Source organism: Mesoplodon mirus (genome assembly GCF_964341445.2).
Source record: "Mesoplodon mirus genome assembly, chromosome: 5".
NCBI classification, from domain to species: Eukaryota; Metazoa; Chordata; class Mammalia; order Artiodactyla; family Ziphiidae; genus Mesoplodon; species Mesoplodon mirus.
This window is the reverse complement of record NC_138980.1, coordinates 140,268,643-140,293,008: the sequence shown is the minus strand read 5'-3', so window position 1 is coordinate 140,293,008 and position 24,366 is coordinate 140,268,643. Positions and strand designations below refer to the sequence as shown.

Here is a 24,366-nt window from a genome sequence, read left to right as displayed (position 1 = left end):
ATTTTTTTAAGCAATGAGCATTTTTTTTAATTAGGGGGAAAAAAAGGTTATTTTCTTTATAGAAAAAAAAGCCTTACTTTGGTCTTATGTCAAAACCATAAGTTCTTTAATTAGAGACCATAAATAATCAACACATATTTATTTAGAGTCAGTTTGCAGAGTGCTATACTGTAGGAATATAAAGGGAATAAAAAACAGCCCATGCTCTCAAAAGACTAAATCCCATTCAACTTCCTGGCATATGTCAATGTTGATGAATCAAATCTACTTGGGGCAGAGGAGACTTGAAGTGCCTCACAATGGGGACCAGGTCCCCAAAGCCATTAAGAGTAGCCCATCACAAAGGTGAAAACTTTGTTCAGAGTTTTGAGAGCTTAAAGTAATTTTTTCAAAGAAGCAGCTTTTACAAGGAAACATTTCAATAGACTATCTCACCTACAAGTTTAAATGTATTGTTTTCAGCTTTTATATTTTTCCAAGTCATTTATATAATATTAGTAAGCATTATTTCACTCTACATATACTTAATGAAAGCTATGGTGCATGCAATTGATTTATATAATGACAAAAATACTGAAATTAAAGTTAACTATTTTCCTTGACACACACAAACCAAAACCTAAGCACTGCAAAAATGTTATTACATGATTACTAAACATACACTTCTTGCAATAAATTGAATGGAATATATTATACATATTTCTTTTTTTAATCTTTAATCTCCTTTTCATTTCCTGTCTGGTTTAAGAAAAAGAAAAAACAACTTTTTTCCCCCAATGAAATCATAAAATCATTCTTATTAATTACTTTGGATATATTGTCATCTCTGGGGTCTGCTTTGTTCTGGAGGTGACAGGGGGGTAACTAATTTGTATTTGAACAATCTCTGGTACGTCTAAAAATAGAGGGCAAGAAAAGGAAAAAATTATTTGCTATGAAGATGAAAATAGATCTTATACAAAAGTGTTATAGGATTGCTCCGTCCTTTATACTTTGCTTATTCTGATCCCCAAATGACCATCCCCTATCATTTCCCTCTCTTGATCCCAAGTGTTTCTTACCTTGAGAGGCCTTTCCGTTGCAGCAGTACCTTTCAATTGCTTCCTTTATATTATGGTTACACTTGAGAAGTTCATATAATGCCTTAGGGCAAGGGGAAAAAAAACTATTCAATAAAACTTACCAAAAGTTCATACTTAAAAAAAAAAACCCAAAACAAACAAACAAACAAACAAAAACAGGTGTATTGTAAGAGACCTGACAAATACTAGCTGAAGTGCTCTCTAATTTCAGGACATTTGAAGCGTATGTTTGCCCAGACATTTAATCTACGTAACTATCCTGTAGATTGACTCTGGTATCCGAAGAGTTTGTTCATTCTGATTCTACCTCTCAGAAGTCATCTACCAGTATCATTCTTCACTTTTTTTTTTTATTGCCAGGCCTTCTGAGCTGGGAGAATATCCCTATTTTAGATGATTATTTCTAGTAGGGAGAAGTCGAGAATTATGGTTTTCTCTCTTGATAGCACCTTCTGCCTGCCTTTTAGAGTTTTAATAAAAGAGAATAGCAGCAGGCCTGGAATAGAAGGATGGATATTTTAGTGACTGGAGTTTATAGTTATTTCCATCTACTATGGAAGATATCATTTTTTAAAAATTAGAATTTCTTCCCATTAAACCTGTTTGGAATTTTGAATATACTAAATAGCAGCTGACAGAACTCAATTGAAAGTTAAATAATAATCCACCTTCCCAAGTAAGTTTCAAGAAAGGCAAGGATATTAGTAAACCTATTAATACATCAATAGGTTAATAATCAATACATTAATAATCAATCATTAAAAACAATCTCAACAGCTGCTAAAAAAGCTTCAGATAAATCAGTACCCATTTCTATTTTTAAAAAGGCAAAACCTGTAACGGTTATAAGTAGATGGATACTACCTTACTGTAAGAAAGACAGCCTGTATCAAACCAAGGCTGGTATTATTCTTTTTTTTAAATTTTTGGCCACACCCCGTGGCATGTGGGATCTTAGTTCTCTCACCAGGGATTGAACCCATGCCCCCTGCATTGGCAGGTGGAGTCTTAACTGCTGGACTGCCAGGGAAGTCCCAAGGCTGGTATTATTCTTTATGTAAAAACCTTACATGGATTATCTTCCATCAAAAGCAGGCCTCAAACCACTGTAACTACCAAAAGTCTCTGAGAGTTATAGCTAATGCGGTAAGACATATTCTAGGAATAAGAGATATAATAATGGTAAGGAAGGAACAAATGTATAATTCAGTAATGACTTTAAAGCTAGAAAACCTAAGAGAAACAACTGAAAAATCATTATACTAAATTAAATAGTAGCTTGAGAAAAAAAAATTTTAATTTATATTTCTCTAAATCAACAATATACAAATACAAATATAATAGGGATCCCATTTACAACAGTGCTAAATACTGTATTTAAAAATAATGAGGAATTAATTAGATGCATGTTATACTTAAACAAGCAAAAACACTTGATTAAAAAAAAGTCAAATACATAGAGAATCAGAACATGTTCTTGAAGTAGGTTTTATGTTTTAAAGGTACTAATTCTTCCAAAATTAATTTATAGTTTTAATGGAATATCAGTAGAAAAAGCCAATGGGATTTCTTTTTGACAGCTGACAAAACTACTTTGAAGTTCAGCTAGTTTGACTTCTCTATGTTATTCAGAAATTCAAGTTTGAGTCCACCTATCTCTGGGCACTCATTAGTTGGGATTAGCTAGGCTGGAGATAGAGTGAAAAGGTATATGAGAGGGGCAAACGACGTCAGAGAGAAAAAACCCTAATAGGCAATACTTCCACCCTTAACCCACACACCATCAGGAGCGTACTCCATCTACAAGCACACACAGTATTTAACGAATGCTCCTAAAGCAAATTTATACACTCTTTTTTTTTTTTTTTTTTTGCGGTACGCGGGCCTCTCACTGCTGTGGCCTCTCCCGTTGCGGAGCACAGGCTCTGGACGCGCAGGCTCAGCGGCCATGGCTCACAGGCCCAGCCGCTCCGCGGCATGTGGGATCCTCCTGGACCGGGGCACGAACCCGTGTCCCCTGCATCGGCAGGCGGACTCTCAACCACTGCGCCACCAGGGAAGCCCTATACACTCTTAATAGACATAAACTTTAATCACATCCTGAATAAAATTCAAGAATAATCCAAAAAATAACTTTAACATAAAATCTAAAAGTCCGACCACAGAGAATGTTTAAATAAACAATGGAACATACAGACATCAAGAATGAAGTATTAAAGAAATCTCAATGGCAAAGAAAATAAGACTAAGTGATTAAAAGGATATAACATGGTAGATAAAGTAAAATATATGTGTGTGTATACAGAAAAAAAAGGCCAGAAGACATGAAACAATAGAACGGTCATCATCAGGTCTTGGGATTTTTTTTAAACCAGTATTTTCCAAGTTTTAAAAATCAGAAAGAGACAGCCAGTTCATATGTGAGAAATATTTGAATCAAATATAAGAAAATCTAGAAGATACTATATCAGTTAGCTGCTGTTCCAACAAAAGTTGATGTATACCTGTTCATTGTCCCTTGTGTGTGTTCCTGCAGAAATCCTGTCCATTATTTTTTCGTTTCCAGTTCTTAATGAGGTCTCAACAAGGTACTCCTTAACTTTGCTCTCCAGAACCACACCAGGACGCCAAAGTAATTGGTCTTCATTTTCATACACTGCTAAAGAAAATCCCATCAACACATTAAAAGTAGTGAACACACTTAGAGATGTATACAAAACTGTTTCTCCTCTTCCTATACAAGTAACTAACTTTGAGGACACTAGTAATTTGATTGTCTGGCAAGCTGAGTCTTTCATTAGTAAAGGTTTAAAACAATTTTTTTTTTTTTAACTTTATTAAGGTCCAAGTATTCCAGTCACTAGAGCAAGTAGCTTTTTCGGTGATTGGATTTACTAACAAGTTAGAAGGCTTTTTCTATGCCTAGTAGTCTAATATAAAACCTGGTAGTGGTGTCTTACATTCTTCTAATGAGGGGGTAAAAATAACCTGTGTAAATTCTTTAATAACCTTATTGCATTTTTCTCTTAAACTCCCTAAATGGCTCTATGAAAATGTCTACAGGTTAAAAATTGCAAACAAATTAAAACAAACAAAAATAAATAACAATCAAAATATCTGCCAATACTGAAATACCTAGGAAAGATATATTTTTCCTTTACTGATTTCTTCCCAAAAGGTAAATTTTTATTTTAAAAAGGAAGCAAAAAAATAAAAAGGAAGCAGACTAATTAAAAATGGGAAAAAATGATAAACAGTAAGATAAGTAAACTTTCCACCTCTTAGAGAAGCTGATATTTAATAAGCGAAATGACACTAAAACAAACTATATTTTATTAACACAAACACTGTTGCCATACTGAAGGTTTCTACTTCACACAATGAAGTCATACAGATAGCCCAAGTATTTATCCCATTGCTTCAACTGCAATCCATCCTTCAATTGTAAAATAACTACTAAATATAGCGAGTAAAAGTAATTTACTGAGAGCTCACTATGCAGCAGAGACCGTGGTAAGTGCTTTACATTCACAACTGTTTAAGGCAGGCATTTCTATTCCCAATGAGCAGGAAAGTTAAAAATAAAGTGTGCCTGTGAAGCAATAAGACTGACTTTTGAGGTAAGTTTCTGGAACCAGTTTCATAAAGAAACTTTGCTCAAAACTGGAATAGGTAATATAGTTTGAGTTTATTCCCTCAAAAGATAGAGAAGGTATACGTCCCTTTCTGAAGGTATAGAACTGAGAGAATATTACCTCCGCTATGTTTCATCTAAGGACCAGCAGCTGCTGAGCATGTACTTTGCCCATGGCCAAATCTACATGTTTCCCAAGTTCGGCTAGGAAAGTGTACCTGGATTTTTACTTCCCACCACCTCACCCCTCCATATTTTCAGAACCAGCTATAGTTGGAATCTACCAAAAATGTGAGGAAAACTGATTACACTTAAGTAGGGGTATATAACAAAAGCAACAGAATCTTTACATTCTACCACCTTATCTTTCAGGGCTGGGGCAAGAGAACTTCTTCTAGCTTCTTTTTTCCTTAAGCGTTTCTTCCCAAGAGGATTATATTCCTAATGTTCTCATTATCTCAGGTGATAGGATGCTACCAACTTCCACTGCAGTGGGGTGTAGGCCAAAGAGCTGCACTTCAAGAGCAGCTCCACTATTTTAACAGGTGCTTCGCATACTGAGTAAGAAGCACTGTAAGGGGCCAGGGCTGGGGGGAAGGGGGGGTAGTTCTCTGAGTCTCATGGTTAATTAATCTCATGACACATTACTCCTAAGTCAGGCCTAATTCTTCCCTGACTACAAATCTATCTTTATACTCACAGGATGAGCATACAATCAGATATTTAAATAAACATACTGAGCGGTAATTTGGCTTACCAAATATTATCAAAATTAACAGGCTTCCTTACCTTTCTCATTACCAGCATACTCTCCAAGATAAGGTGGAATCTCTGCTTGATATTGTAAACCAATCATTATTTCCTACAGGAAAATTCAGAAGTAAAAACAACTTATTACAAAAATAAATACTGAAAAAAAATGTTCCAATTCATTAATCAGTTACTACAAATATAAAGTTATCTCGCAAAATTATCATAAATTATTTCAGAAGCGTTTTTAAAAGCTACTTTAATCCAAATGGTCTACTAAATTATGATGGTAACTTAACATACCTTCCTCAAATCTTCAGGTGAGTTACCAATGTCTGTTTCAACATCTTCAACCTCTGATTCTTTATCTCCATCACACGTAGTATTTGCTTAAAAGAAGAAAGTTAAATTTTAAAAAAGGGTTTTGTTGCCTATTTTTGCAGCACTTGAAAGAGTGCCTGATATTTTATATTTTACTTATGATAAAAATCTGTTGAATAAATGAGATCAGCACAAATATACTAAACCTCTTGTACTATTCTCACATTTTGAAACTAGTCAAAACAAGACACTGAAAACACAAAGAAACTGCACAGTATCCTTATAATTATCTGGTGTACGGTCATATAGTTTGGAGAGGCAAGAGGAAAACCACTATGGTCCCCTTAAAAAAAGAAGGTAAAGCACTAGATTAAACTGATTACATTAATCCAGAGTGAGACATACACAAAGAGCTGCACATTGAGTCCATAAAAATTATCTTTTTGCACACACATGTGTATGTGTATTGGAACTTATTATCTGAACAGTTCTTCTACCATAAAAATACCTGAGAAATAAGCAAGATTGCATATAAGGAAATATTTCAGTTCAAAGACCTTTTAAATATTACTGATCTACATTAAGGGATAACACCAAGAACTAAAAGAAAAGGATTAAATAAATCACTAAAAATAAAAAATACTTTTGGAGCAACTGATGGTAGCTTTCAAACTGACGGTAGTTTATCAGGAGAGTAAGAGCCTTTTAACAGAAATCCAAAAAATGTCTATAAAATTTCATGGCTGAACTAAGATTGGTTGCCATAGCAACAGATGAGTCTTGGGAAAGAAAGCTGCCCTGCAAAACCAAGCAAATGCTTTTGTTTTTAAAGAGCATATTAGCTTACCTCTCCCCCAATAAAAAAAGGTTATAATCTTGTTCAGGTTATAATAGCATTTTATTTCAGTTAAGTAAAACACTCAGATATTCTGACGTAACTACTGAATGTAACAAAATGTACTCAAGCTACAGCATCAGCGCTACTACTGATCAGTAATGGTCGGATTTCTTACATCGTAAAGGTCTAGGGAAGAGATCGGAAGTTTCATGGGAAGTCACAGATGGTGTCAGATCATCTGCAGAAGACTGAGTCTCCTCATCATCACCTGACAATAGGTCTTTTGCTATTTCCTCCTATAAGAATAGGAATGCAATGCTAGGGTTAGAAGTGATTACATCCCATCAATTGTGAGAAAAAAGTCTTTATAACATTATTCATAAACATTATGGTATTATAGTACAATTAAGAACTAACTGAAGTCTCAGTTTTGAGAAAAGCAAATTCGAAATTCTCCTATAATTTACTTCACGTACATAATTAGTTAATAACATTTACTAATTATATATAATAGTGATGCTGTATTATTATACATTTATGATATAACAAACAATTTGCTTCATTTGTGGGTATGTAGAGAACTTATCTGAAGTGGTAGACTAATTTTTAGTGAACTGACAACAAAAATAATCTTACTTCTAAGTAGTTAAAAATTAAACTCACTTTCTGCCAACTTAAATAACTAAAAGAAAACAAAAAAGTCTCCAAACTCCACTCTTCCGATAATTTTTTAGAAGTCCAACTAATGCACCACTCCGACTAGTGATATAATTTTAAAAGAAACAGTTCAGAATTAATTTTTATGTAAGTATATAGCCATCCTTGTGCCTGGTAGGTACATAGTAGGCACTCAATATTTGCTGAATGACTATGGTCATTAAGGTTTTTGGTACATTAATATCACATTTAATTGAAAAGTGGGAACAACATAACTCACAGGAAGGTGTGGAGTCCTCTCCCTGCCTGAGACCTGAAAGATGAGGAAAGTTTCCCAGGGATCTGTTAGCAGAGACCATGACTGAATTCTCCTTGGCAGGGACTAGGCCTCCCCTACAACCAGCCTATGTTAAAGACGTATCACTGAGGCCTTGGCTGCTATGGTCTCTTTCACTCCCAGAGCCCAAGAAAACAGAACTTCTCTCCATCCACTCCATGCGTAAGCCAGATTGGTTTGAAAACTTCTGGGGGATTCATTAATCAATGCATTCAAGTGTCCACAGGATCAAAAGAAGTTAGGGCAAAATCTAAGTTTAGATATAGTATGTCTACACAGGAAAGATAAAAAGTTATGGAAGAATACTCAAATATGCAAAGTATTATGAAGCTATTACTACTTTTAAAGTAGTGAGATCAAAGCCAAACAATATTCAAATCAGTCACCAAAATGATAAGAGCAATGCATCCATAAGAAGTTCACAATTCAGAATTATGAAATGCTTTAAATTAAATAAACTAATAAAAACAGTCAATGGTAACAGATCTGGAATTTTTTTCTACATGCTTGTACTTACTTTGTCTAGTGTCATATCTGGTAGTTCATCTGCAAGTTCACTTGGGGAGCTATTGGCACTGGAATTTGCAACGGCTGGAATTGTAGGTTCATAGCCATAGAACGCCAGTAAATCTTCTAGAGGCATGTTTCCTTCCTATTCAAGCCAGAACACAAACATGAACTCAGCAGATGCCACAACGCTGAACCTCAGATAAACCTTGATGCCATTAATGTTCATAAAGCACATTATCAAAACAGCAGTACCAAATCAAAACCAAGTTTTAGTTTTGCATTTTGTAACTGTATCCAGAAAACAAGATCAAACACCTAGAGCTATAATTAATATATGAACAAAAGTCTAACAATTAACATCTTAGTTTTCATTTTCCAGCATTATTTTACGTTTTAAAAACTTCCTCAAATATTTGCCTTAATGCAGACTTTTTTTTGGCTTTTATATTACTATAAAGATTCGCCTTGAAAACACTTCCAATTAATCAGTCAATAACTTCACATAATTTTTAGCTTGTTTCCTTGCAATTAACAGTTGACCACTTGGTTTATTCTTCACGTTATTTAGAAGATACCTCATGAGAAAACCTTTGCTGAACATTCACTAACACTATTATGTTTATATATTAATGTTCAAGACACAGTTATCCTTTGATATTCCTACTACTATATCTATATTCTGTACCAGTTGTTTTTTTCCCACAACTGTCTGATGAAGTTTGCATTACCACCATCTTACAGATGAGAAAATTGAGGCTTAGTTCTGGGTTCGAATCCCAGGCCCCCAAGTTCTCTTACTGACAGTGCTGCTTTGATAAAATTACAGACTCTGGCTGCAGGGCTACCTGTGTTATGAATACTTATGCCATGCCACATAGTGGCACCCAGTCATTGTTTTTTCCCTCCACTAATCTGAAAATAAGTGCTATATTTCCTTTTTTAAAGTATTTTAATTCAACCACTAAAATGCATAGAACTATTTATAATTATCATTTAAATAACTTCAAAACCATATATTCAGGAACTAGTTAATTTCTTAAATATTTTAAAGACGTTTATGTCCATCTATTAAGAGATTCACTTTTAAAACTAGCTTACGGTTTAATTTTCCCTTTAAAAAAAATATCTAAGTCATGAAGCACACAGCATGAAAACATGAAAGCAGAGTATGCAAAACATGCCTACAGTTGATCACAAAGTGAGCTGAGGAGAGCCAGTGATGTCTCCCAGAGAGCCAGCTGGCTGCCCACCAGGGCCCACAGGGGACACAGGTTCTGGGGGTCCCTAAGAATTTGCCTTCACCTTTGCAGTATAGAACTCACATTTTTCACTATGCCTGAATGAAACAGATTCATGTTATGAGCTTAGAATAAGGTATGTGACAGAATGCTAACTTGCGAATTTGCAGTAGCAGACATGCACCTTTCCAATGACCATGCCACTCATGAAATCTTTTCAGCTTGGAACTGAAATCAGTAAAAAGCTGCTTTGGGAGCATGGACAAATTCAGCACAAATTAAGGTGGATGGTCAGGATGGACAGAAATTCACCCATGCCACAGGAAAACCTCATGAAGTATTATTCTTCTCCCAAATGAAAGAACCCTTCGAAGGTGCCAGAACCACATTGAGAGTTTCTCCAGTCCTGCTCCTTGCAGAGTCCATACAGCCCATTCCCTTTGGTTCACACTAGTTGTAAGAGGAGACTGGTTACAGCCTTTGCCAACCACCTGTTAGCAATATTTCTCCAAAACTTTACAGTTTCAGATTCCCTCCATGAACTGGGGAGATGGCAACTTTCACTCATCATGCACTGATAGTCCGCCTTCCCATCAGTACAGCATTTACTGAGCTCTAGGTACCATCTGGAGGACTACTGGCTATGGGTAAAGAAATAAAATTTCCAAAAATAATGAAAAGAAATCCCTGCTCTCAAGAAATTCAGTCTTGGTGGAAGGAACTGATAAGTTAACAATTGTAAAACACTGTGATAGCTGCTTTAATCAGTTCTGGAATTGGTGCTATGAAATGGTAGGTACAGAGAAGGGAAGACCTATGCTCCAGGAATAATAGTATATGGTAGGGAACTATCACAGAATAGTATATGGTAGGGAACTATCACACAGAGGACAAAGACTGAGCTAAGTCTTGAAAGATGAAGAGGCTTTTAACAGATGAGGGTTGTGTGCTAGGGACTTGTGGTTCATCGTCAGAAACACTGACTGAGCAGTGACTCTGCCAGGAGCCCACTGTGCCAGGTGCTGGCATGAAACACAGGTCTTGCCCTTCTACAACTTACAGACTAGGGGGATACCAACAATACTCAAATACGGAACTGCCAGTTAAGATGAGTGCAAAAGAAATCACTAGGGTCCTGAGATACAGAATTATGTGGAGGGCCTACAGTCATAGGGTTACAGAGGAAGACACTGAATGACTTCAGCTGAGGCCCGAAGTCTGAGAAGTGACCAATCCCGTGAGGAGCATTCCAGGCAAAGGAAACAACACACTTGAGGCCTGAATATGGTTTTCCACTAAGCCAACGGCCAGAGCACAGAGAGTAGAAGGAAGAATGGCTCAAGAGGAGATTAGAAAGACAAGCGGAGGCAGATCACAAAAGGCCTCATGGGAAAGAAACTTGGACTTTACATTCCCAGGGGAATGGGAAGCCATTGGAGAATTATAAAACTGGAGTGACATGACTTTATTTCTTCTTAAATCCTGGGCAGCTGTATGAAGATAAGTTTGGGGAGGTGAAGAGAGAAGAGAAAAGCAGGGAGACCACTTAGGAGTTGCATGCTGGGTTAGGGTAGTGAAACAGACATGGAGAGAAGTGAATAGATGAGATGTATTCTGAGGTGGAATCTAATGGGCTACTGGAGTAAAAGGGAGAAAGAAGGACAACTCCCCAGATTTCTATCTGAGCAACTGCCTATCGTGATAACTTTTACTGAGATAGTAAAGACTAAAGTAAGGAAAGGTTTATGAAGGAAAAAAATTAAGAGCTCTGCAGAGGGATTTCCCTGGTGGCGCAGTGATTAAGAATCCGCCTGCCAATGCAGGGGACATGGGTTTGAGCCCTGGTCCGGAAAGATCCCATCTGCCGCGGAGCAACTAAGCCCGTGCGCCAGAACTACTAAGTCTGTGCTCTAGAGCCCACGAGCCACAACTACTGAAGCCCGCGCACCTAGAGACCGTGCTCCGCAACAAGAGAAGCCACTGCAATGAGAAGCCCGCACACCGCAACGAAGAACAGCCCCCGCTCGCCGCAACCAGAGAAAGCCTGTGTGCAGGCAACAAAGATCCAACTCAGCCAAAGATAAATAAATAAATTTATTAAAAAAAAAACCAAAATGTTTGAGAGGAGGAGAATACGGTGAATTTCATAATTAAAAAAAAAAAAAAGAGTTCTGCAGAAGACACAAAGTTAAGTTTGAGAGGACTATGAAACATCCAAGTGGAAAAGTCAAGTTGGCTAAGAGCCTGGAGCTCAGAGGATCAGGCTGGGCTAAAGATATAAATCTGGCATTCATTAGCATCTAGATGATATTTAAAGCCACAGGAGTACATGAGCTCATTCAGGGAGAGAGTAAAGAGAAGGGGATCTATGCTTTATTAGAAGAATTTTCAGATATATTACCCTATAGACAATGGGACACGTCTGGAAAACTTTAGATATGATTTGTATTTTGAAAAAGACATCCTAGGGGGAGTAGAAGAATAAGAGCCTGAACTAAGAAGGGAATTAAAGAAAATGTTTCTTGACTTACGTGAGAGAGGGAATGCAGGTAACACAGGAGTCTAAGTGGATTGCTCGTTTCTGGCCTGAGAAGGTTAAATAGCTATAGCATCATTATAAGACCAAAACAAAAGACAAACTTAAGGGTAGAGGGTGGGACAGTAGATGATTTAAGGTGAAAGTCGAAGCACTGGGCTTGAATGAGTTATCCAGAAGAGGAATACAGAGTGAGAAGACAAAAGCTAGAACCCTGGGGAATACCGTCAATCAAAATGAGGGTAAAGAAAGAAAAGTCCATAAATACTACAGAGGGAAACACCAGAGGGAAGAAGTAGAACTAGGAGAAAATGCAGGATTATGTAAGTTAAGAAAGAAGCAAGGGTGGAGAAACCACGGATGGTCACTTGGGTCAAATATCAAAGAGAGATCAAGCAAGATAAAGCAGACATGAATTCTTTGTATCTGTCAATCAAGAATTATTGGTGACCTTACAACCTGTTGGGAGAAGCAAAGCTGAGGACTGAATGGGAGGGGAGAAAGTGCATACACTATAAAAAGAGAATGTTGAAGGGCAACACAGGGTCAAAACAGAATTTCCAAATGTGGGAAATATATGAGTAGGAGGCCTTACTGGAATAAAAAAATAAGTAGAAGAATAAACTGAGGGCTAAAGGGGTGGAATCTAGGGACTAGCTTGGGAAGATAGTGTGGAAGATACTTTTGGGACCGGAGAGAAGGAAGGAAGAATTAGCATAAAAGTTAAGTTTGCATGTGTGGGGCAAACAGGAGGTTCTGGGTAGTCATTCATGAAAATCCTACTTTCTCTATAAACATACAAGCATGATCATCCGTTGAGGGAGAAGGGGACCATCTTAGTGGAAACCTCCTTAATACAGTCAAAGGATGACACTGTAATGACCCCTAGAAGGGGCTGGTGCTAAAACACAGAAATTATCTGTACTAAAACTTTAAAGCAAAACTGGAAAAGTTTAATCCAGTCTCTGAAGCACTTTACAAATGAGCTTTCTGTTAGAGCCTATTAATAAAGCACTTAGTCCTTTGAAGCACAGAAGAAATGTTTTCAAAATTGAATTAGCAAATCTCAAAGTCTCTGAGGATCTGTGGTGGCTAGATCAGCTTAGAAGTTTGATCTAGCACCTTATCCCAGGGATGAGGATTTTTCTCTTCTACAATATTTCTCAGGCATTTTGTTGAACCTTTTTAAATTTCAAGGGACACATCTGAGTCCAGTCACACTTATAAATGAACTGTTTTGTAAGTCAAAGGATTTGTAACAGGAAGAGCACAATATTTAGAGGCAGAAGACTCCCTAATTGCTAACTACTACTGTGGGCACATCACCTAACCCCTCTCACCTCTATTTCCTCATCTGTAAATAGAAAAACACATTATTTCATTAATCCTATGATGCATAACCTCACATATCAGAAATCAGGATGCAGGTCATTACCACTGTAGAGATTTCTCATAGTAATGTCCCTCCCTGCTCCCATCTACGCTATTTCTAAATCTATGGTACATCTTACAATCAACAAGGCCTCTGAGCCAAGGAAATAACGTTAATACTTGTCTGACACACCTGATGGTGTTGCTGAATGGGTCAAATGACATTGTCTAAGTGAGGTACAAATTAATTTTCACATAACACCAGTCTGGTATCTTATAATACAGGATGCAAAACAGCATACATCTAACTTTTTAAAATGTTTTAAAAATAAATCAATAAGGACCTAGACCAAAGTCTCATTTCGCAATGCATATCAGAGGAGAAATCTATATATTAATAAAGGCAGAAATGTAAATTACTTTTTAAAAAGTTATAGGTCTAAATCTAGGATTATTAAATTAAAACCTCTCAGGAAACAGTAACATGAATAAATTAAAATGTAGAATGATATAACATAAACCTTATTTTAGTATGGTTAATAACTAAAATCTTGTGACATAATCTATTCTCTATACTTACCAAAGTGCTACTGTAAGAAAACTGATTTTGTACCGCTCTTATTTTCCATAACATATAATGTACTAAAAATTTGTAAGTACCAAAATAAAGGCCATATGTATAGACTACAAACTATCAAATTTATTTACTATGAGCATAACAACTTGTAGTTTTTTAAAACGTTAACACCAAGGCTCTAAGACTGTTACCATGTACCAACACCTAAATCACTGTTCCAATAATATAAGATTAATAGAATACATTATTTTAAATTGTGTAGAAATAATTTCAAACTTCTTCTAAAAATAAAATGATCCTTACTCTTTATAGCTGTGTCTCTATCTACTGTTTCTTTTCTTTGTTTTCATGTTTCATTAAAACATCAATAAAGAACAGAGACCACATCGACACAGTTATGCTTTACTGCAGATAAGAATCACAGTTCAGATGAAGTGAGCAGTCAGTCACTCTTAGAAACAGCTCCTCTTGTCCCTTGCTCAATGAGAGAAGGATTAGCCTTCTGAGCAAGGACACAGCTCTTAGGTCTTCACTAGAATTTGTTTAACAATCACCTGGATTTTTGTCTCAATTTCCAAGAATGCGACAAAATGCCAAGAAGCAAAACTGCCTAAGTACAGAAAAGTTGAAACATTTAAAGGCCTGTAATTTTTCAGAATCTACAAATTCACTGACAGGTGTCATTACAAAGATTTAATTACTGGAGTTTACTAAACAAAATGAAAATCATAGCAATAGAAACTAGGTATTTCTGTGAATAGCCAAGCGAGTAACTCTTTGCTGTTGATTATTTCGCTGTATCTTCCCTAATTTTCTTTTAAAACTCACCACACAGATTAAAGCAGCTATTACTATAATCTCTGGAAGAATAAAACCTACAAATCTGAAAAACAAAATTTTACCAGCCCTTAAAAATCTCTACCAGATTACCCATACTCAAGTAGTAACTACGTTAACACATTAAATGAATTTTAAGTTCTTACTAGTTTACTGACAGAACATCTATTTGTGTGGTTACAGCACAGTCTGGCACATTCATATTATTTTCTTATGTCATGCTGTAAATAGACTGTTGTCTCCCTATCTTTAACAGCAAACACATAATTAAGGAAGGTACATTATAAGACCACCTGGGACTTTTTTTTTTTTTGCGGTACGCGGGCCTCTCACCGTTGTGGCCTCTCCCGTTGCGGAGCACAGGCTCCGGACGCGCAGGCTCAGTGGCCATGGCTCACGGGCCCAGCCGCTCCGCGGCACGTGGGAACTTCCCGGACCGGGGCACGAACCCGTGTCCCCTGCATCGGCAGGCAGATTCTCAACCACTGCACCACCAGGGAAGCCCCGTCACCTGGGACTTTGGACCAAGCCCACAGCAGTGTCCTGACATAAAAAGCTACAGAAGAGAAGTATGTATTCTAAGAAGCCTTCCATGAACTTCCACGAGGCTAAACACCTTTTACTAGACATAAATCCTTTCTCCCATAGCTCTCACTGCTTACTGCTTTCATAGTTCTTAGCAGAGGACATCAAAAAAATCTTTGCTCTCATTTGTCACCCCACACTAGACCATAAGCTCCTAGAGATCAGAAACATTGTCCAATTGCGCATTTTTGCAATCCCAGGACCCACCACAGTCCTTGGCTTAGTGATAATGCTAGCTGGATTATAATTCTCAATTATTCTAGGCTACCTACTCATAAGAGGTAGAAACAAATTCCCTGAATAAAGTCAAGGCAGAGCTTGAGACTCTTGGGTATCTTTTCTCATCAACAGGCAACAACTTATCATCACCCCTGAAAGAAGTGATGGGTAAGACTTTTCTTCTTGATTATTTCCTAACAATTTTATCTCTATATTCCCAAATCTGTTTGGCTTTTACAGGAGATATATGTATTTTTTTTAATGATTAAATCTAACCGCAACCACGTTGGATTAATCTGCCAAAGGAATAAACATGTTTAGAAGATTTCAGGTCTACAGGAGCAAGCCTGGGGTCTAGGCCCTGAAGACTCTGCTTCTGTTTCCCTGTGTGTTAAGATGAAAGAAGAAACGCAGTAATAGCACAGCCCTGCCTCACAAAGACAGCAGAAGAGATTACTTAAGAAAGTGCTTTGTCTTCTTCAAGAAAAAGAAGTATGAAAACTCAGTATTCTTCCCGAAAACTTTTGTTATTCTGGGCTGATTAGAAATTTGCAAATAAGGTTAATTTACAGATAAGTATAATCTTTTCAAGGAACCCCTCTCTCTGTAGTTCCTGGTATAAATATATGTTTAAAATCCAGTTCATTTGAATTTATACTGATTTGGGGTTTTAAAAGTTATAAACTACATTTACCTTCCCAACTTTCTAAAAGATGACTGGGTGAGGAGGAAACAGGATATTACTAATTCACATTTAAAAACAGAGTAAAACTTTTTCTCTCTCCATTTTCTTATAGTAATCTATCAGATTTTAAGTTTCCTGAAGGAAAACTTCTCCCTGTATCTACTGCAGTGCTTAGTTAAACTCAAGTTTGCCCCTCAGTAAAATAGTGTGATATAATGCAAAGAGGCTGGGCTAGGATTCAGAACTAAGTTTCCTACAGTTCTCTATATCTCAATATTCTCATCTGTAAATGTACCTAGTTCATTGTCCTGGTATAAACTTAAAAACAGGTTAACAAACATAAAATAATTTTTAAAAGTTATATGAAAATGTACTTATTAGGCTATCCTTCAAAATAATAAGAAAATCAGTAACTTTCTGCACAAGTTAGGTCAAAAGGAAATACGCTGATACTATTTTTTTAATTGAAGTACAGTTGATTTACAATGTTGTATTAGTTTCAGGTGTACAGCCAAGTGATTCAGATATTTATATATATGTGTGTATATATATTCTTATAAATATGTGTGTATATATATATTCTTTTTCAGATTCTTTTCCATTATACACTATTACAAGATACAGTTCCCTGTGCTATACAGTAGGTCCTTCTGATACTATTTTTATTTCAGGTAGGTTATAAATAATTTATAATAGAATGTCAAAATCTTTACCATAAGTTTGTATTAAAATACTAAAGTAAAATCCTTTACCTTTTCTAAGTCTTCAATTTCAGAACTGAAGTTTTTACCCTCATCCATCATTTCCTCTTCTTCAAGAGTTCTTTCATCATCATAGTCATGGACCAACATCTCAGCAGTGGGGTCAAAATCATGATCCTCAGAAGACAAAGACCCAACTGGAAGGAAACAAACTGAATCACTTTACAGGTTCACAAGGCTATTTACAAAAGAAAATAATTTGTGTTCTACCGCCAGTTCCTTGATACACTTGTCTAAAAGCAGCAGAAAAATGTGAGAAGGATTATGAAAGGAAGACTTCACAAGAGTCTTATATAGTGAGGCTAAAAGCTTCAGTAGAAGGGAATATTAACCTTACTCAAATTCTAACCCTCAAATAAAGGTTCAAATAACAACAGAAATGTGGTTTTTAGAACAAATACAAATTTCTGTGAAGCAGCTATACAGCAATTCAGTCTTCAAAAGCACTACCTCACTTTTCATGTCTAAAACAGTATTTCAAGCTCCCCAGCATTAAACCATAAGAGCATGCTTTTCTTTGGACTACTAATAAAGTTCTTAAGGTTATGTGAAGGGAATACAGAAAATCATATCTAAGAGCTTTGGAAGATGTATCCCATTGTAAGTTGTTTTGGTCAATTCCAACTTGTTTATAAGATGGTAATGCTTGGCAATTCCCTGGTGATCCAGTGGTTAGGACTCTGCACTTCCACTACAGGGGGGATGGGTTCGATCCCTGGTTGGTAACTAAGATCCTGCAAGCCACGTGGTGTGGCAAAAAAAAAAAAAAAAAAAAAAAAGATGGTAATGCTTTTTAATGGCAAATCTGAAGTCAACAGGATACCCTGAAAACCAAGTTGAGAAATGAATACTATCCATAATCCCGAGAAAATGAAGTCAAATTTATGAAAAACAGGATTTTCTCCATTTGTTTTACTCTACTACGTAATTTAATTAGATCACTCTCAGAGCTGGCAAGGAAAGAAGTATTAGAATCTTGGAGTGGAGAAAGGGAGAAGTGGAAGGAAGCATATTCAACACAAAAAGTTTGCTGTTTTTAGTCAAGCTATTTAATATTTTAAAATTTTAAACATTTAAGGACATTAAGATCATTACCAAAACACTGAACTAGACCAAAGATTTTTCACTATGGAAAAAACCACAGACAATTCAATGTTTTTGATTCTGAGTTCAGAGAACTCTAATCATTAGCCCTAAAAATAATAAAATTCCTATGTGACTCTATTCTTTAGGAGGTTTACATTATGTTATTTTTTGAATGCTGAAAGATATTAACCTGCTCATTTTAAAAGCCTGTTGAAGTATAGGTAGTTTAAATTAATTTTAGAGAAAGATGAATATTTGTTAAATAGCTGAAAAGCAGAACAACCATTACAAATTTTCTTTGAGAAATTCCTGGAAACTTTTGGGGTATGCCAAAGTGTAAGGTATGAAGTAGATGGTAACTCTTCTACCTCCTTGAAAGCAGAGCTCTACCCTCTTTCTAATCCACATATCACTGGGCACACTTTTAAGGCTTCCCCTGAAAGAGGAAAAGTGTTCATTCAATAACAGCCAGAAACAGAAGGGCCTGAGGGTCTACTCTTGGCTTTGTCCCTGGCTTTCTGGGACCTGAGGCAAGTCATTTAAACCATCGGGGCCTGGGTCCAGTTTTTCATTTATAAAATTCATAGGGTTGGTTTAATGACCTCTAGTCTCTTCTGGTTCTAAAATGTTCTTAAAAATTGGCTAATTGATTATAAACAAGTTATAAGTTTGTTTAAACACTAAAACCACACTTTTTGCTTTTTATTTAGATTGCAACTTCTTAAAAGCAGACAGTGATGCAAAATGGAAAAATTCCATTATTATCCAGATGTTTGGCATCATGTATATAAATATTCTTTCCCTGAAATCAGCTATAACAAAGAAATGTTTGTCTCAAAATTAGAGAAACTTAAAACAATTTTTAAATGTAAAGACATAGCTATTTTCAAAATAGCCACAAATTTCTTCTACTTGGTGTTAATTATTTTATAATACCTTAAACGATAATCAAGTGAGACATTAAAGGTTGACTCAAGACACGAAGTAATACGCAATGAAATGGACTCTAAGGCAACATGTGGTAACAGAAGACTTGGGAGCCCATCCAGACTCTGCTATTAACTAGGTAACTCTCGGTAGAGTTATTTAGAAGTCTCCTCAAGTGTAAAATAAGGGAGTTGAACTAGTTCAGAGGCACTTTTCCTGGAGACTACGAGAGGGAAAAGAGGAAGCCAAAAGGGGGCTGGAAAGAGAATAAGAAACTGAAACAAAGCTGTCCTTAACATTTCAGCACATGAGGAAAGGTCTCTGCCATAGATGGGTTTCAGGGGTTCCACAAACCCCAAGTTATATGCAATTATCCATTATGTGCAGAGTTCTGAAGACAGAGTCCCTTGCTTTCATCAGATCCTGACAGGGGTTTCTAACACCAAAATGGTTAAGAAACACTGTCCTAGATGATCTAATGTTGTCTCACATCAAAAATTCTGTATTATCACTTTTCTTTGCCAAACTCAGAAAGTATGTGTTTCTTTTAATTAGGATAGCTTTACATAACTCTCAATTTTGAATTTAATACAATCCACAGACACTTCTCAATTATGAAAAATGTATGAGACAAAATAAGAGGAGATGGAGAGTCAAGATTAATGATCAATATAAGCACCCCCAAAGTTCTGACAAATTAAAGAGACAATTTCTCAAAAAAATTAAAATGTAAATTAAACTGCTAAAGTTAGTGGAAAGTTTGTGACAGATTTGGGATAAACCGTTTCAGGCTTGGAGGAAAAAACACGATATGTGAGAATTAAAGATCTATTACTTAAAAAGAACGTTTGTCAATTAGCAGCTCTGTAACAAAAGTATTTTTTTCAACATGCCAGATAAAAGTGAGAAAAGAGTATAACTGTTCCTTCCTCCAACAGCTTAATTACCAAAATGAACACTGAAACCTCTTAAAAACAAATGATGAAAAACTCGCAAGACAAATTTCTGTTGGAAAAATTGAGCAATAGATCTTTCGGTCCCCATCACCTTTTGGGACCCACTGAAAAGTAAGAAAACGGGACAAACCTGGGCTCGAACTTCCAAAAGAAGCCTAGGAGAGAAAAGAAAACGTGCGGTTAGATCGCGCAGCCAGGGAAAGAGGCAGCGCCGGCAACAGGGCGCAGAGGAGGCGGAGCCCAGCGCTCCTCCGCAGCTGCCAAAAGTGCAAGACGTAGCTTCGCTCCAATCGCTCCCGGCCCCTTTCGGGCCCCTCTTGGCTGCCTCGCCTTCCTCCCCGAGTCCGTAATGTACAAACTCGCACACCGGGGACGAAGCCCGTGTCTAACTGGCAACTCCAAGACTCCGCTTGGAGCTCAGCAAGTTACAAAGTAGAGAAGCAGAACCCAGAGCAGTCGGCTCACAGCATCGGTCCCCCATACCCCGGCATCTCAGGAGTCCCCAAAATCCCACCTGGCTCTCCACGGCCCCAAACAACAACTCGCAACCTAACACCCTTTCCTGGAAGGGACTCGCCCTGCGCATCCAGTCCACCTCCTGGGGCCCGGTAGCCCCAATTCCTGGGCTGTCCTCTGCCCCCGAGCGTAGCCAGCTCTCAACCGGACACTCGCCCCCAAACCAAAGCTCAAGCCGCCCCCCCCCATACTCTCTCCGGCGTCCGGAGACGCGGATCCGCAGTCCCAGAGATGCTGGTTCCTTCCAGGGTGTTCAGTCGCTCCCCGGGCCCGCCAGCGAGCCCCTCGCCCTAGCGGGCTCCTGCCGAGGGGCTTCTGCTGTGCCACCCCCTCCCCCCAAGCTCACTAGTCCCGGGGCACACGGCCAGGCCAGCTCCGCTCGCCCTGCCTCCCCCCTTAAGCCCGGAGAAAAGTGGGGCTACCAAGAGTCCGTGGAGAGAGCGTCGAGGGTCTTGGTCCTCCCCGTTTACCCACAGGAGCTCCCGCACCTCCCGGGCTGCAGGGCGGGGAGTCCCGCTCGCCTCTCGAGAAGCCCAGCGGCCGCGCATCCCGCTCGCCTCCGCGCCCGGAGCAAAGTGGAGCGTGAGGCTCCCTCGCACCGCAGCCTGGACCCAATGGGCCGGGGTCACAGAACACTCCTCCAGCAGGGCAGTGGCGCAGCCCGCTCCCCGCTTTGCAATCCGGCCGCGGAGGTGGGGGGGGATCGGCCGGTTTCCACCCACCCCGGCCCCAGGAGGCGGCGCGGAGGCTCCGGCGGCCCGCGTCAGCTGCCCGGGGGCACGGCACGGCGGCGTCCGCGGGCCGGGGTTCGCTGCCGCCGGCCGCCGCCTCCCGTCCGGCCCCATCGCCCGGCCGTGTCGGGGCAGGAGCCGCCGCGGCCTAGTCCCGGAGGGAGACAGCTCCCGCGCCCGCTCCCGCCCCCCGGCCGGCCCCGCCGCCGCCCGTCGCCGCCCCGCGGCCCCGCGTCGCCACACCGCCCCCCGTAGGGCCGCGGGAAGGGCCCCGGATCCCCCGAGCCGGCTCGGGGACCGCGGGAGGCCGACGGGTACCCGCTCCAGCCCGGCCGCTCCTGCCCGGTTCCCCTGCTCACCTCCGCCATATTGGTACCTTTAGGGCGAACGAGCAGCGCCGAGCCCAGTCCCCGGATGGGGAGCCTGAGCCAATAGCAGCCGCCGCCGCCGCCGCCGCCGCCGCGGTCCGCCCGGCACCCGCCCGGCGGCGGAGGCGGCTCGGCCCCTTATAGGGCAGGGCGGCCCGCGACACCCCCGGCCCGCTCGCAAGCCCACCCCATCCGGCGCCCCTCGCCGCGCCCCGCGCCCGCTGCGGGTGCCTCGACCCGCACCCGCGCTCACCCGTCCTTCCCCTCTCGGCTGGAGTAAAGTTCCTGCCGAATTGGAGGCAGACGGGGGACGGATGGAAACATCGGCGCAGGACAGACCCACGTCCACCCAGTCGAGGCCCAAGAACCGGCCGGGGCGGCTGCGGACCGACCGACAGACGCTCCGGTCCGGGAGGGCGTTGGGGAGAGGGGCAAGAGACTTGGAGGGACAACTCGACAGACTTCCCTAAGTAAGAAGAGAGGAGGTGGTGGATGGCCGAGAGGAAGCCCCGAGAAATGGAAGAAGTGGCTGATGGACGGCAGTGTCAGTCCAGAATGAGAGGACAGCGACCAGGCATTTTGCGGTTTCCCCTAAGAGACCTGCAGGAATGGGGGATGCAGATCAGCGTACACCGGCCCATGGAGTGGACAGTGGAAGTGGTCATTTGCCAAACAGGCTCTGGAAGATAGTGACAGTACGGAAGAAAAAGCAAAAGATCAACAGGGCAAAGAAGTGATAGTGAATAGAGTTGCACGATTCAAAGAAGATGCTTATAAAATACAAACTCTGCACGTTCGGGAAAAAAAATTAGAAGAGTACTAGAGCTTGTTAATCGCCAAATAGGGTGATAAGGGAATAGGGTTGATCCCAAATAGGGATGACCCAGAGGTACACACTTGATAGACCTGTGGAAGAGCAGGAATACTCAAGGGCCTGAAACTGACCCACCTCCCACCTCCCTCCCAAAAGGTCAAACATTTGCTTAGGGTCAAATGGGAAACTAGACCTGTGGGCAAGTGAATGGGTTGAGGATGGAGGACAAGGTTTAAGAGGTGTACCTTCTCCTAGGCATGTCTTATGGCCGTTTGGTCTTCATTGGGAGACCTAAGTCTAACTCCTGGCAGTTCCCTTTTCACACTGAACAACTCTGAGCAAAGTACACAAAAATATTCACCAACAACTCGTTGGTAGCCCACAGAGGTAAATCCTGCAAGAAGTTCGAGTCCGTATTCCTAGTTGCCTTGGCACACAGATGTCTTGAGGCAGGAGGCCAGAAATAATATGTATGGAAAACAAAGTAAAAAAAAAAAAATAAGTGGAAAAGAGAAGTCGACTGTAAGGTCCTGGATAAGTGAGATGCAAACACAATTAGAAAAGTATAGCAGGGCCCTATAGAAACTTGGAGAAGAGTGTAATCTCAGACACCAGAGCTCTTCTATCAACTATTGCTAAAATGTGTAATATTAAATAATAGAATTGAGGTTATTTGCCGTAATCTCACAAATTGAGAGACTTTTTAGAAGCTTAAACTTTCCATTCTTTTAGTCCAAACATGAAAGGTCTGGATTTTAATCCGAGGTTGCCTTCGATTCTCCCCTCCAACGGTGGAGACTGGATTATGGATAGGAGGGGAGAGGATTACTTTCAACCTTTTTAAGCAAGGCATCTCAAAATTAAAGTTATTCCACTGGTGAGTTATTTATTTATGGAAATTTTAGGAGAAAAGTCACCTCAACCATTTCAAAACATCATAAAGACATGGACAATTACACTTTCCCTGCTGTGAAAGATATCTTTCGACAGTTTGTCCAGTCAAATAACTCAAAAACAGCTGAACTTTGAAACCAGAGGGCTTGGCACACATTGTATGTACTGTCCTCAATGAGGCGTTTAGAGTTTTCAAAGTAAAAAATGGCTCGAAATTAAGTGATTAGAGAAGTGGTAGTGAACACATCCCATGGACAGAGCCATTAAACAATGCCCTGAGCTGGACCACAGGCCACGCCACCACAGAATGGGGTTGGGATCGAGTCATGAAGAAAGTGTCTCCAGCAGCCTGTCTTGTCATACTTAACACTAAGGAGAAATGTTTCCTTCATAGCAAAACGTGGCTAATCCAAACTATAAATGTGGCCTTAGGTTCCATTTTGCCCTAAGAAATATACAGACTCCTGCACTTGCTTAAACTTAGTAGAGTGTCTGCAGATTGTGTTTTTATTAAACTATAAAGATTTTGCATAGGCACTTGTAATTTTGGTTGCTTATATTCTCTCCAACCTAGTACGTAATTCATGTAGTCTATGTCCAGGCTATTAAATAAGGATTCATAGAAAGATAAGTGAAGCTAAATTAATTTGCAGATTAAGAAAATAGAGCCACTTGCCACTCCTAATCCCCAGAGTAAAAGTATACCACCCAGTCTTACATAACACATTCCTTTTATGATAAAGTGTGTAAAGTCTACTGTTTGTACATGGATCTTTCATTCTTTTTGATGACAAGGCTTCTAGCAGTTGGTACAGATAAAAAGTCCCCTTGTTCTAGGGAGTTGAAATAAAAAATTACTTTTTACTGTTGTTATTATTATACACAACAGGTGGCATTATATAGAAAGTAAGTCCTATGCTGGACACTGGGCACGATGGGATCGCTGTAAAAGTTCTTGTCAAAGCTTACCGTGTAACTGAGTAATTTTTATACGTGGTGGATGGGAATTAGAGCAAGGAAAACTCGAAACTGAAACCACAGTAACACCTAAGGAGAACCAAAATGTAATAACATCCTCCAGCCATCTTTAGAAATGAAATAAGAAAAGATTATAAATGTATGGTTTAAGATGTCTT

General features: G+C 39.4%; 1 protein-coding gene across 2 annotated transcripts in view; it reads right to left on the bottom strand.

Annotated features, from left to right (window-relative positions):
* MIER3 (MIER family member 3) overlaps window positions 1-21,587 on the bottom strand; it is a 30,592-nt gene extending 9,005 nt beyond the window's left edge. The window contains exons 1-9 of one of the 2 annotated variants that reach the window (XM_082621937.1): window positions 21,514-21,587; window positions 20,038-20,062; window positions 16,930-17,075; window positions 8,137-8,271; window positions 6,801-6,921; window positions 5,770-5,855; window positions 5,506-5,578; window positions 3,587-3,741; window positions 1,062-1,143 (exon numbers count right to left, since the gene is read on the bottom strand). In XM_082621937.1, coding sequence (XP_082478063.1) covers window positions 1,062-1,143; window positions 3,587-3,741; window positions 5,506-5,578; window positions 5,770-5,855; window positions 6,801-6,921; window positions 8,137-8,271; window positions 16,930-17,075; window positions 20,038-20,062; window positions 21,514-21,522 — 832 coding nt within the window. In that variant the 5' untranslated portion in view covers window positions 21,523-21,587. The remainder of the gene's footprint in view (window positions 1-1,061; window positions 1,144-3,586; window positions 3,742-5,505; window positions 5,579-5,769; window positions 5,856-6,800; window positions 6,922-8,136; window positions 8,272-16,929; window positions 17,076-20,037; window positions 20,063-21,513) is intronic. The other variant, XM_082621938.1, reaches the window with a different exon arrangement.
* Between the last annotated feature and the right edge of the window lie 2,779 nt (window positions 21,588-24,366).